Source organism: Sturnira hondurensis, unplaced genomic scaffold (genome assembly GCF_014824575.4).
Source record: "Sturnira hondurensis isolate 20B ecotype Veracruz unplaced genomic scaffold, ASM1482457v3 Scaffold0008640, whole genome shotgun sequence".
In the NCBI taxonomy this organism is placed as follows: Eukaryota; Metazoa; Chordata; class Mammalia; order Chiroptera; family Phyllostomidae; genus Sturnira; species Sturnira hondurensis.
Genome location: NW_028081271.1, coordinates 22,563,324 through 22,576,012, shown reverse-complemented (window position 1 = coordinate 22,576,012; position 12,689 = coordinate 22,563,324). Strand labels below are relative to the sequence as shown.

Genomic DNA, 12,689 nt, shown 5'->3' with positions numbered 1-12,689 from the left:
GTTTCTCGCCACAGCCCTAGGCAGTAGGCTGGTGAGGAAATGGCCAGGAGGAGTTCAATGAATTGCAAAGTGTTAGAGTGGGTAGCCAACGCAGGCTCCTGGCTCTCAGCCCCACTATCCTTTCTCTTGTCTTGCAATAAAGGCTCAAAGGAAAAGGGAGCAGCCCTGCATTTGCTCCAAATCCTGGCTACTCACCCATGGTACTTCAGGCCATGAGGTGCTCCCAATGGCCATATTGCTAGACCAGACTTTCTGTGTTAAGATTCAGTTCCCAAAGTTATCAGAAGTACACTTTAGACCCTGGCAACATCATGCCTGCCTTTGGCTCCAGTTGCTCTGTTTTTGCCTTTCTCCGTGCACAGAATACATTCGGCCATGTTTAACGGTCTCCCTCCACTTGGCTCTGCACAACCAGGATGGCAGCTCCGTGAGTGGCTGCTATGCTCCCCAGGGAACTGAGCCGGAAAGCAGGCATTCTTTTCCACTCGGCAGACGCTAAGGCGATAAGCTGCACCTTTAGAGCCCTCTGAGAGATTCAGACAGCCTGGGCCGAGCAACTCAGGTCTTGTCCAATTTTCTGTTCTCCAGCCGGCTCCAGTTATGGACATGTGTCTGAGCTCTGAGCAGCAGCCTGGGCACCTGATGGGGGAAGGACTGGGCTCCCCGAATGGCTGGTTCGAGGCAGAGAAGACTCCCCAGAAAAACATCACCCATGGACCCACAGAAGGTAAGCCCTTCCTCGCCTCCTCCACACCTTCACTGCTTTTTCCCGGTGATGGCATTCATTGTCTAGCTAACTTCCGTGACAAAAGTTTGCATTTCCTTTAACTCTAGATCTCTAAATGATTGTTGCTAAGATATAATTGACATGTAACATTACATTAGTCTCAGGTGCATGACAAAATGATTCGATGTTTGGATATATCGAGAAATGATCTCTGCAGTAAGACTAGTTACCACCCGTGTGAATTGTTCATATAACAAAGCCAAGCAGGAAAACGCTCTCATGCAAGTGTGAGCATCCTTATCAAAACCCACAAATTTGTTTTATCTTGTGTATAAACCAAAGATTGTGTATTTTTGTAACGAGAAATTTAAAGAGGCATGAAGTCTACATTAGTTTCTGCTTTCCCCCAAGTATGTTCCTGGCCGCTCTGTCACACTCGGGGCCCTTGTGAAGCCAAGTGTGTCCGGACAACGGACAACGGAATCAGCAGGGCTGCATTTCTGGACAGGGGCTCAGTAGTTCGTAAAGGGCAAACGTGACAAATAATGTCATCAAAGCCAAGAGACAGCATTTGTAACATTTCCAGTCATTTAATGTGGTATAATTATGTTCCATCTCTGCTGAACTCGGTGTTACTTATTTTTACTAAGCCATTTACATAAAAATGCAACTCTACTTGTCTCTAAAACATGGTCCCTCCAAAACTATCAAGCTAACATGGATACAATAAATGAAAATATTTAATGTACAATAAATGTAAATTTCTGTCTTTGTGGAACACAAAAGGGTCTTATGGGAGTATATTTATATTTATATGCCCACGTTTCATTACACTGTTGACCAGGAACGTATATACATTAGCTTACTAACCTGTGAGGGATGAGCCATTCAAAATCAGCCCCAAGGGGGTTTTTCCTGCAGTCTTGAGAGTCTCTGGTTGGTGACGTGTTAGGAAGGGAAGAGTGGACGGTCTGGCTGTAGCAGGGGTGGGGTGGGGGAAAGATGCCTGCAAGAGCTGGCATGAGCACCTGATGGTCTGCCTGCTCCTGGGAGACACTCTGTGATGAAAGCCCTTGAGAGAATGCCACAGCCCTCACCAACTCCTTGTACTAGCTCCCGAATTTCAGGAATTTTGTGAGTTGGTTATTAAACACAGCTACTATTGAAATTTAAGTGATATAAAGTTGTAATGAAATTGGTTATATCAAAGGCAAAGGTATATTAAAAACTAAGGTAATAAGTATGACTCATCATGAATTACTTTAGTACACTTGACGATTAGCTACGCTCTTGAGGCCATTGATGTCCAGTGTTTCTGGGTCACAGAAATACTCTGTCATGGTGTGCTACTGTACATCTTTCCCAGTGACATTTTATGGTAGTTTGAAATCACCAGGGTGGGAATGTTTCTACCATGGTCATCGTCAAACCATGCAAAACAGTGCTTCTTCCTCTTGCCCCATACTGGTCATCATTTATTTACCGGGCACCATAGTCTATTCCTCTGCCTTCTAATTGTCTCTGAAACCAAATTCAGAGTCAGCCTCTCAGCCCTCTGAGGGCAGCTAGGGCCTCCCTGGTCATTCATAAGTATTGGGTTGGTGTTTTTAGATGTCAGTGGCTTCCCATGGAGGTAGGCAAGGGCCATAGGTCTCCCCTCCCCTCCAGCCTTTCCACGACCCCAACTAGGGCACGTGACAGGAAAGAACAACATCTCAGGACTGACTTGGCCACTCTTTATTAGTAGATTCTAGCAAGTTTAGTGCAGTCTTTGGTCTCTCACCTTTTTGCCCAGGGCCGAGAATTCTCCCAGGGCTGGAACCCCTTAAGTCAGAACCTGTGACCAAGGGCTGCACTCTGAAGACCTGTAGACATCCCTTCTGCTAGTTCACAGATCAATCTCATCCCTCACATGGTGGGCAAAGACTTTTTCTCGATATACTGCCACATACTGACACTTTTTTTGGTAAAAAACAATAAAAATTAATTTCTAGAGAAACAAAATGAAAATACATGCAAAGACACGCAAAATACAAGCATGTAATTAGACTCAACAGACATGATCAAATTGTACAAATTATAAATGCTTACTCCAAGTTTCTGTACTGTTCTTCCTGGGAACCTGTTACAGTTTGCAGACCGGCAGCATAGAACAGTTCTGGTGCATGTGGAGATCAGTGATACCCACACAGCCTGTCGTACCTGCCTCTCAGGGGTGGACTCCTGAGTAGGTTTCTTTAAAGACCTGCCACCCTTCCCCCTCTATTTGCATCCTCCTCCAAGCAGGTGCTCTTTTCCTCTCATTTTATATGATATTTGGGGGCTGCCAGAGTGGGTCATGGGAGCAAAGAAGTATTTAGAGCAGTCGTAACTTAATAGTCAGAGCTCATCTGACAACCTCCCCCTGGACTGTGGGGCTGGCTCATCTCTGGGTGACACGTACCTTCTGAGGAGCCGATGTAGGAAGGATTTAAGGAACACACTCCAGCCAACATGTGGGAATGTTACTTCAAGACCTAAAAATAGTCAGGCCCGTGTGTGCCCAGGTCTTCCTTACACAGACAGCCCATCTGTGACATTTTCCTCATGCCATTTGGCTTTCTCCTGTCGTCAAAAGAGAGCGTGGGGATGGAGTCACACCTTTTACGTCCTCTCCTAAACAGAGGAAAGGACTCAGGACACCCTTTGGCAATTCATCCTATGTTAAAAATGTCACATCTGAATTTTACATCCCTGTCATTCCGTATCATTGTTTTGTGCTAGTTTGCGGCCATCATCATTAATAGCATATGCCCTCTGTGGAAAGAATTCTCAATGTGTTTTCATCTTATCCATTGTACTAAGTACATATTTGCACTGAATCAACAAATGAGGCAACCTGTTTTATTTCCTGCCCCACAGATTTTAACAACATAGAGCCTTCTCTTCAGAGCCTCCAGACATTTGTTCCTGCAGATTATGCCAGCTACACTCAGGAGTATTACCAGTTTGCAGGCAAGAAGATTGTGGTCCAAGAATCCATAGAGAGTTACGGAGCCGTGGTGTGGCCCGGGGTGAGAGAACCGCTGCACCGGGATGGGGGGATATCGGGGGACGATAATGACACTCTCATCCACCTGCGTGGCCTTGGATGGTGTACCAAGTACTTTAACATTCTGTGTTTCTCCGACCGGGGTCCATTGCTGCCCCACCTCCAGGGGTGTGGGGGTGTGCTGGGGCTCCACAAATTCATAGCATCTCTCCCATTAGCATTGATATTCCTCTGTGCTATGTTCTTGAAACATTTTTCTTTACATGAACATAAACTTGAATATATCAGGGACTAGGATGAAAAATTCATGTGAATTATTAAGAAAAAAATCACACCTTGAGAGCTTAGGCTTTGCAGCCTGTCCTTCGGGGCCACTCCCACAGACCCCCAGGGGCTCATCTCTTTTTCACACTGTGGATATCACAGTAGAAATATCTAGGAGTCACGACTGCATCTCATGTTCTCCCCACAACAGCCCTGCGAGCATGGGTCCCAAGTGGGGGAAACGCTCTGGATTTAGAGCCAGAAAACCTGCTCTTTCCTGGCTGAGTGGTCATAGATGTTCGCTTCACCTCCATTTGCCTTCATTGCCATATTTAAAGCATGGGGAAGGGTGAGGGTCCAGTTCCCGAGATGGTTGTGAAGGTTCAATGAAGTGATGTACCCAAGCTCATGTTGGCTTCAATTGTTAATGTCATGTTCTTAATATTAGGGAATTACTAAATTAATGAAGAAAAGTTCACGGTCTGGTAAAGCTATTGCCTCGGGGGCATGGTGCACAACCAGGCTGGGTCAGCAGCCTCAGACGCCAGCACTGCTTTTCTTTCCACTGCACAGGTCTTCAGCCTGCACTGAGGGAGCCTCCAGATCAGAACAGCTCGGTCGTCAGCATAGACATGAACCCAACTGGGGTCTTGCTAAAATGCAGACTCTGATTCAGGAGCTCTGGAGCAGGACGGGGGCGGGGGGCGGGGTTGGGCTGTGCCTCTGCACTTCTGCTCCCAGATGATACAGACCTGCTGGTCCCGGGACTGCGTGTGCAATGTGCAGTCATGATTAGAGGCCCCGTGGAGAGGCCCTGGGGGCAATATGCAGTACTGGTGGCAAGTGAAAGGGGGAGCAGGAGGAGGGTGGGGCAGCCAAAGGGCTCCACACTCTTAGAGCTTCACCCCTTCTCACTCCTCTCAACCAAGGAAGCGCCATTTTTACCTCTTATGCGTGTAGGTGTGACTTCTTTCAAACAGAGATTTTTCTTTCCTTTTTTGTATTGAATTTGCTGGGTTGACATTGGTTCATAAAAGTACGTAGTTCTCTGGCCGAGATGAAGGCATAGGTAGAAATGCTTCACTTTCTTGTACAACCAAAAGAATGATAACAACGAATTTAAAAACAATAAACAACCAGAAGTGCCAAAAAAATCAAACTGCCTGGAACTCTGACAACCAAGGAGTTAATGCAACATTCGTCCAGACTGGTAGGAGGGACTGAGGTGGGCAGCCAGGCAGTAGAGGACCTGAAGGAAGGCTGCAGACCATGTGGGCAAGGCAAGCGCTGGCTGACCAGGCAACTAAAGACTCAAAACCTCTGGCTATAAAATGCTGTGAGGTTGTGAAGGCAGGAGAAACTCCCAGTCTCACAGGAGAGTTCCCACAAACACACCCACGAGGGGATCAGCACCTGAAGGGGCACAATTCACTCGTGGGAAGTGAGGGAAGCGATAGAGAGTGGGACTAGAGTGGAGTGAGCAGGTGGATTGTTCCCTGTCTGACCCCTGCCCCACACACAGCACCACAGTGCAGCTAAGTGGGTTGCCCCACCCTAGCAAATACCTAAGGCTCCACCCCTTACAATGTAACAGGTGTGCTGGACAAAGAAATAGGGACCAAATGAAAGAACAGATCAAAGCTCCAGACAAAGAGCTAAATGATGAGGAGAGAGACAATATCTGATGGAGAGTTCAAAACACTCGTAATCAGGATGCTCACAGAATTGACTGAGCTTGGTTGCAAAATGAAGGAAGAAATGAAGGCTATACAAAGTGAAATAAATGAAAATATACAGGGAACCAACAGTGAAGGGAAGGAAACTGGGACTCAAATCAACAAGTTGGAACAAAAGGAAGAAATAAACATTCACCCAAAACAGAAGGAAGAAACAAGAATTCAAAAAAGTGAGGAGAGGCTTAGAAACCTCTGGCACAACTTTAAGTGCTCCAACATCCCAATCATAGAGGTGCCAAAAGGAGAAGAGGAAGAGCAAGAAATTGAAAACTTATTTGAACAAACAATGAAGGAAAACTTCTCCAATCTCGTGAAGAAAATAGACTTCTAAGAAGTCTAGGAAGCTCAGAGAGTCCCAAAGACACTGGACCAAAGGAGGAACACACCAAGGCACATCATAATTAAGTTACCCAAGATTAAAGATAAGGAGAGAATCTTAAAAGCAGCAAGAGGAAAGGAGAGAGTTACCTACAAAGGAGTTCCCATTAGACTATCAGTTCATTTCTCAAAAGAAACCTTACAGGCATGAAGGGGCTGGAAAGTATTCCAGGTCATGAAAGGCAAGGACCTATATCCAAGATTGCTCTATCCAGCAAAGTTGTCATTTAGAATGGAAGGGCAGATAAAGTGCTTCCCAAATAAGGTTAAGTTAAAGGAGTTCATCATCACCCAGCCCTTATTATATGAAATGTTAAAGGGGCTTATCTAAGAAATAGAAGAAGATCAAAAAACTGGGAACAGTAAAATGGCAACAAACTCACAACTATCAACAACTGGACCTAAAAAACAAAAACAAAACTAAGCAAACAACTAGAATAGGAGCAGAATCACAGGAATGAAGATCACATGGAGGGAGAGGGAGGGGGGAGAATGGGGAAAAGGTACAGGGAATAGGAAGCATAATTGGTAGATACAAACTAGACAGGGAGAGGTCAAGAATAATATAGAAAATAGAGGATCCAAAGAACTTAAATGTGCAACCCAAGGACATGGACTAAGCATGGTGGGGAATGCTGGAGGAGGGGGATTCAGGGCAGAGGGGGGATAAAGTGCAAAAAAAATTGGGACAGCTGTAATAGCATAATCAATAAAATAGGCTTAAACATAAAAGTATATAGTTTTCAGACATACAGTTTTGTAAGACATCATCTGTGTATTGTATTGTGTGTCCACCACCCCAAGTCAAGTCTCCTTCCATCACTGTTTATCCGCCCCAACCCTCCGTGACCCCTCCCACCCCCATTTCGCTCTGGTAATCATCACGCTGTTCTCTGTGTCTGTGATTTTATTGTTGTTCTCTTTCTTTGGTTTAACAACAAGTGTGAAAACCACCAAACTACTCCACAGGTTTTTATTGTAATGTATTTGGCAAATAGACAACCATAGCAGGGGTATCAGAGATTAGGGATGGAAAAAGACCCTTGTCTACTGTGCTGTTTCCTCCTCCTTGAGGCCTCTCTGCCTTTCTCACACCAAACCCTGGCCTCTCCGGGGACCTCAGAGCCCTGAGAGCTACGAAAGAAGAGTTTATGTAAAGTGGGAAAACGCCCTTTTCTTGTGTGATTTCTAGTGCAGCTCTCTGCAAAAAAGATCTCTTTGCAGAGCTTACAAATAAAAGGGAGTGGGGGATGTTCGTAATGTGAGAAGACGTAGCTGTTCCTGAGAAAAGCCTTGTCTCTGGAAAGCCCCCCAATGGGGCCCGCCTCTCACAGGGCAGGGTTACCTCCTCAGAAAACACCTCCAAGCGAGTGTTCTCTTGATAGTCTAGCTGACCCTGTCTTCCTAGTATCAAAACCCCCACATTGCAAATAATTGCCCTTTCCCCCCAGGGACTATCTTATAAAAAGCTGCCTCAATTTATTTGCATGGTTTTTTTTTAACACCTCCTTCCTACTGCTGCTCAAAGCGTGGTCCAGGGACCAGGAGCCCTGGCATCACCTGGCGCCTTGTTGGCAATGCAGTCCCGAGTCCCCGCCCCCACCAGGCCCTTCTGTGCAGAGACGTTCCTCTCCAACTAGGCCCCGATGATTTGTGTGTGCACCAAAGATTGNCCTCCTCAGAAAACACCTCCAAGCGAGTGTTCTCTTGATAGTCTAGCTGACCCTGTCTTCCTAGTATCAAAACCCCCACATTGCAAATAATTGCCCTTTCCCCCCAGGGACTATCTTATAAAAAGCTGCCTCAATTTATTTGCATGTTTTTTTTTTAACACCTCCTTCCTACTGCTGCTCAAAGCGTGGTCCAGGGACCAGGAGCCCTGGCATCACCTGGCGCCTTGTTGGCAATGAAGTCCCGAGTCCCCGCCCCCACCAGGCCCTTCTGTGCAGAGACGTTCCTCTCCAACTAGGCCCCGATGATTTGTGTGCGCACCAAAGATTGGAAAACGCTGTTCTGATCATCTAAATGTTTCTTAGAGAAACCACTTAAAAAAAAATAACTGCCCAGTTGTCCACGGTAGCAGACAAAGTCCTAGCCCAGTTAAATTTTGAAAGAGGCTGGGAGAGAGGTGTGGAAGACGTTTATATAACATCCCTAAAGCAGGCAGAGGCCCAACGTGACTAAACCAGAGCAAGACGTGGCTGTCCCAGAGGCCTCACTGGCCGGATTTGCAACAGGAGCCCGTCTTCCAGAGCCTGGAGACTGATCGGGAGCCCCTGACACAGGGATGCGCACACTGTTTCCTGTGATGCGTATTATGATTTCCACAGTCCAGAGGTCTAAGTATGTCATTAAATGTATATTGTGATTCTGATGAACCTTTCCATGAACTGAAACCATTAACGACATGTCCTAAAATATTTAACTTGGGGTATGGATTGGCATCATTGCTGGTTTCCAATGTTCTAATGCCCAGCTGACACTGTAAACGTTTTTTAGGCTATGGCTTTGTGTCAGTACTTGGAGGAACACACGGAGGAACTGAAGCTTCAAGATGCTAAAACACTTGAAATTGGTGCTGGACCAGGCCTTGTCTCCATCGTGGCCAGTATCTTAGGTTCGTGCCTTTGTTTATTCCTGAGACCTTTACTGATGGTTAATGATGACCTTTAATGATGAGCTTATCACAGGCTGTGGTTTAGGTAGTTGGCCATGATTTCACTCATTAAATCTCCCCTAAATGTCACCCACTAGAATTCCCACAGAGGTAAGATTACTGCGTCCTAGATAAAGGAACATGCTTGGTGCACCGATTCCCAGGTGATGAAGTTGAAATTTTGGAAGTGTGACTTCCAGACCCCTGCTGTAAATAACTATGTTGTGCTGTCTTCTGCTTTTATTGCAAATATTGTAACTAACATTTTGAAGGGGGAAAAGGTGAGTTAATTCAAGGTGAGCGTGGATTTATCCCCAAGTGCAGGCTGTGTGTTCCTGGGCCCCAGGCAGGAGGTGGCACTAATCTGTCCTATTTCTGGGCAAGGTATTGGAGTTTTTTAAACACTGATCTGGTGATCTATTTTATGAACCATAGTCGCTAACGTTAAAAATGCCTAAGCATTAATTAATGGGTTTAGATAAGGGCGAGAGTCATACAAAATAGATCACCTTTTGTGGAAAGGAAACTGGTTGCTGAATACTTCACATAAGAAAAAATAAAACCTTCAGATAAATGTAATCTGGTAGGGAGGTGCTGCTGTCATCTAGTGGACGGGGACCAGAGAAGCCACCAACATCTTACAGAGCACAGGGCAGCCCCCATCTGAACCCTGGAAAGAATTATCCTGTGGGATTATGTCAAGTACATCCAGCCCATCTGTCAACAGGGTCGAGGTTGAGAAGCCCAGTTCCAGTGCTTTTGTTTCTTCCTGAGCAGGTAGGTCCACTCTGAATACCTCAGTGTTGCAAGGTAATTGTTACCCTTTTTCTCTTTCTCTCTTAGGAGCTCAAGTCACCGCAACGGATTTGCCTGATGTCCTAGGAAACCTTCAATACAACCTCCTAAAGAACACACTAAAGTGCACAGCACACCTGCCTGAAGTGAGAGAACTGGTGTGGGGAGAAGGCCTGGAACTAAACTTCCCCAAGTCCACCTTCTATTACGATTACGTCCTGGCCTCTGATGTGGTCTACCACCATTACTGTCTGGACAAGCTGCTCGGCACCATGGTGCACCTTTGCCATCCGGGGACTGTGTTGCTTTGGGCAAACAAGTTCCGATTCAGCACTGATTATGAATTTTTAGATAAATTCAAGCAAGTTTTTGATACAACACTCTTGGCTGAATTTCCAGAGTCATCAGTTAAAATTTTTAAAGGGGCACTAAAATGGGACTAAATGAAACCAAATGCCTTTCAAAAAAAATTAGCGCATGTTTCGAGCAGTGTCGGAGGTTGTGTTGTCAGTAAAACTCTTAGAGGATCGAGAAGGCAGGGTCTAAAAAATAACTTGTATGTCCCAAACAAACAGGACTCAAAATTACAGCAGCTTTCTAAGATAACCTATTTCGGGTGACCTGGTTAATCTAAATATCGAAAAGAATAACATGAAAATGTAACAATAGCTTTGCTGGCTTCCAAAAGTCTCGGTTAAATGTTTAGTAAATTTGACATGAGTAAATCAATAACGAGCACATTCTCTCCTTGTTATTTCTACTGTAGAACACAGTTATAAACTTATCAAGATACTTTTGTCACATTTTTTAAGCCAAGCTTCATATGGTTCTTATATCTTAATTTGAAGAATATACTTCTAAGGATTTTACTTAGCAAAGGGAGAAGATAGTGGATGAGAGAACGCCGTCACAGGCTAAACAACAACCAAAAGTGAAAAATATGGAAACAGTGTTAGAAGTAGGAAACGGATGCTGCCTAAGAAACTTCTTAAGGGAATTTAATTTATAGATATTCTCTCCCTCTATGTCAACTGCCCATGACCATTGCAAGCTAAATTTCTGCATTGTCTGATTTTTTCTTTTAATTAAAATATCTTAAAAAATTGGAAAAAATGGAATTTTTATTTGTTCTAACTAAATAACACTCCAGAAAAATCTAAAATAAATATCACACCTAATTATGAAATGTTAATAGCTTCTCCTTTGAGATAGGGGGTAAAAATTTTAAATCCCAGCTTACCACCATTTCTCTTCACCATTATACTGTAGATTTTAGCTAATGTAATCAATAAAAGCAAAGAAATAAAATGTGCAAATTTAGAATAGTAGAAAACTTTTTTTGTAAAGGGCAAGATGTGGAATCTTTTCTAAAGTGTTTAAGCTTTGTAAGCTATATACTGTTTCCATACAGTATTTTTTGTATTTTTATTTTGTTTGACTTTTTTAAACAATAATTTATAAAAATGCAAGAACAATCTTAGCTTGTGGAACCTGTATAAACAAGCTTTTGGTTGGCTTTCACCTACAGGCCGTAATTTGTTGACCCCTGGAACTGTAGATAATTTACTATGAAATTATTGAAATTTGTAAGTTTAGTAAGGTTGCCAAATGTCAATATACAAAGGTCAAGTGTATTTAGAGATTCTAACCACAAATAGTTAGAGAATAAAATTTAAATAAAGAAGAGTATAATAGCAATACCAAGTACTCAGAAATAAATCTAACAGAAGCTATGCAGTAGGACTTTCGAGACGGCGGCGGAGTAGGTGTACCCTATGTCCGCTTCCTCCCAGAACCAAGTGGAAACACAGCTAACCTGGGGAATAGTTTCCCCGAAGGACCAGCTGACGAACGGCTGAAGAGGAGTTTTATAACCAAGGACTTTCAGAAGAAACTGTGTCGAGACTCCACCTGCACCACAGCTCACGCCATGGTCAGGGATGAACCTCACAGCCAGCCGGTCTGAGGGCTGACCCCACACACCAACAGACCAACAGCGATGAAGGCTCAATTACAACAAATGGGCCCACGAAACCCATGCGAGGAGCTTCCTAGGGCACCCGGCTCGGGTGATCGAGGAGACCACACCACTGGGTTCCACAGGCCGCTTACTACGTAAGGCCACCCCATGGAGACTAGGAGCCATAGCGGATCTATCTAATACACAGAGACGAATACAAAGAGACTGCCAAAATGGGAGACAAAGAAACAAACCCCATTTGAAAGAACAAGATGAATCTCCAGAAAAAAAGCTAAAAGAAATAAAGGCAAGCAATCTATCAAATACAGAGTTCAAGGTAGTGCTTATAAGGATGCTCAACAGCAGGAAAAAGGACATGGGAACCATAAAAGTAACCAGTCAGAAATGAAGAAAAACATATCTGAAATAAACAAATATACTGGAAGGAATAAACAGTAGGTTAGATGAAGCAGAGGATGGAATCAGAAAATTGAAAGACAAGGTAAAAAAAAATCACTCAATCGGAGAAGCAGAAAAGAAAAAGGATTCCAAAGTGTGAGGGTGGTTTAAGGGACTTTGGGGCAACATGAAATGTAACAACATCAGCATCGTAAGGATACCCCAGGAGGACAAAAGTGAGCAAGGGATCAGAACCTCTTTGAAGAAATAACGACCGAGAACTTCCTGGACGTGGGGAAGGAGCAAGTCAGCACAAGCCCAGGAGGCACAGAGAGTCCCAGTCAGGTTGAACCCAAAGAGACCCACACCAAGACGTGTCATAACTGAAATATAAAAGTTCAAAACACAGCATCTTAAAGGCAGCGAGAGAGGGGCATTTAATAATCTATATGACAGTTCCCATCAGGTGTCAGCCAAATTCCCAACAGAAACATGGCAACCAGCCCTGGCTGGCGTAGCTCAGTGGATTGAGCTCGGGCCTGTGAACCAGACGATCGCGGTTCGATTCCCAGTCAGGGCACATGCCTGGGTTGCAGGCTGGTTCCTTGCAGGCTAACTACCAGCAGGGGACGCACAAAAGGCAACCATACATTGATGTTTCTCTCCCTCTCTCCTTCCCCTCTAAAGATAAATAAATAAATAAAATCTTAAAAAAAAAAAACATGGCAACCAGGGCCATGCAC

The 12,689-nt window shown here is 44.4% G+C and overlaps 1 protein-coding gene across 1 annotated transcript; it reads left to right on the top strand.

Moving 5' to 3' along the window:
- Positions 1–296: 296 nt before the first annotated feature.
- On the top strand, positions 297–10,643 carry LOC118993011 (protein-lysine methyltransferase METTL21C-like). Its single transcript, XM_037055078.1, has 4 exons — positions 297–727; positions 3,629–3,780; positions 8,636–8,753; positions 9,636–10,643. Exons 1-4 carry the CDS (start codon positions 601–603, stop codon positions 10,028–10,030), a joined length of 792 nt encoding a protein of 263 aa, XP_036910973.1. The 5' UTR covers positions 297–600; the 3' UTR covers positions 10,031–10,643.
- The last annotated feature ends 2,046 nt before the right edge of the window (positions 10,644–12,689 follow it).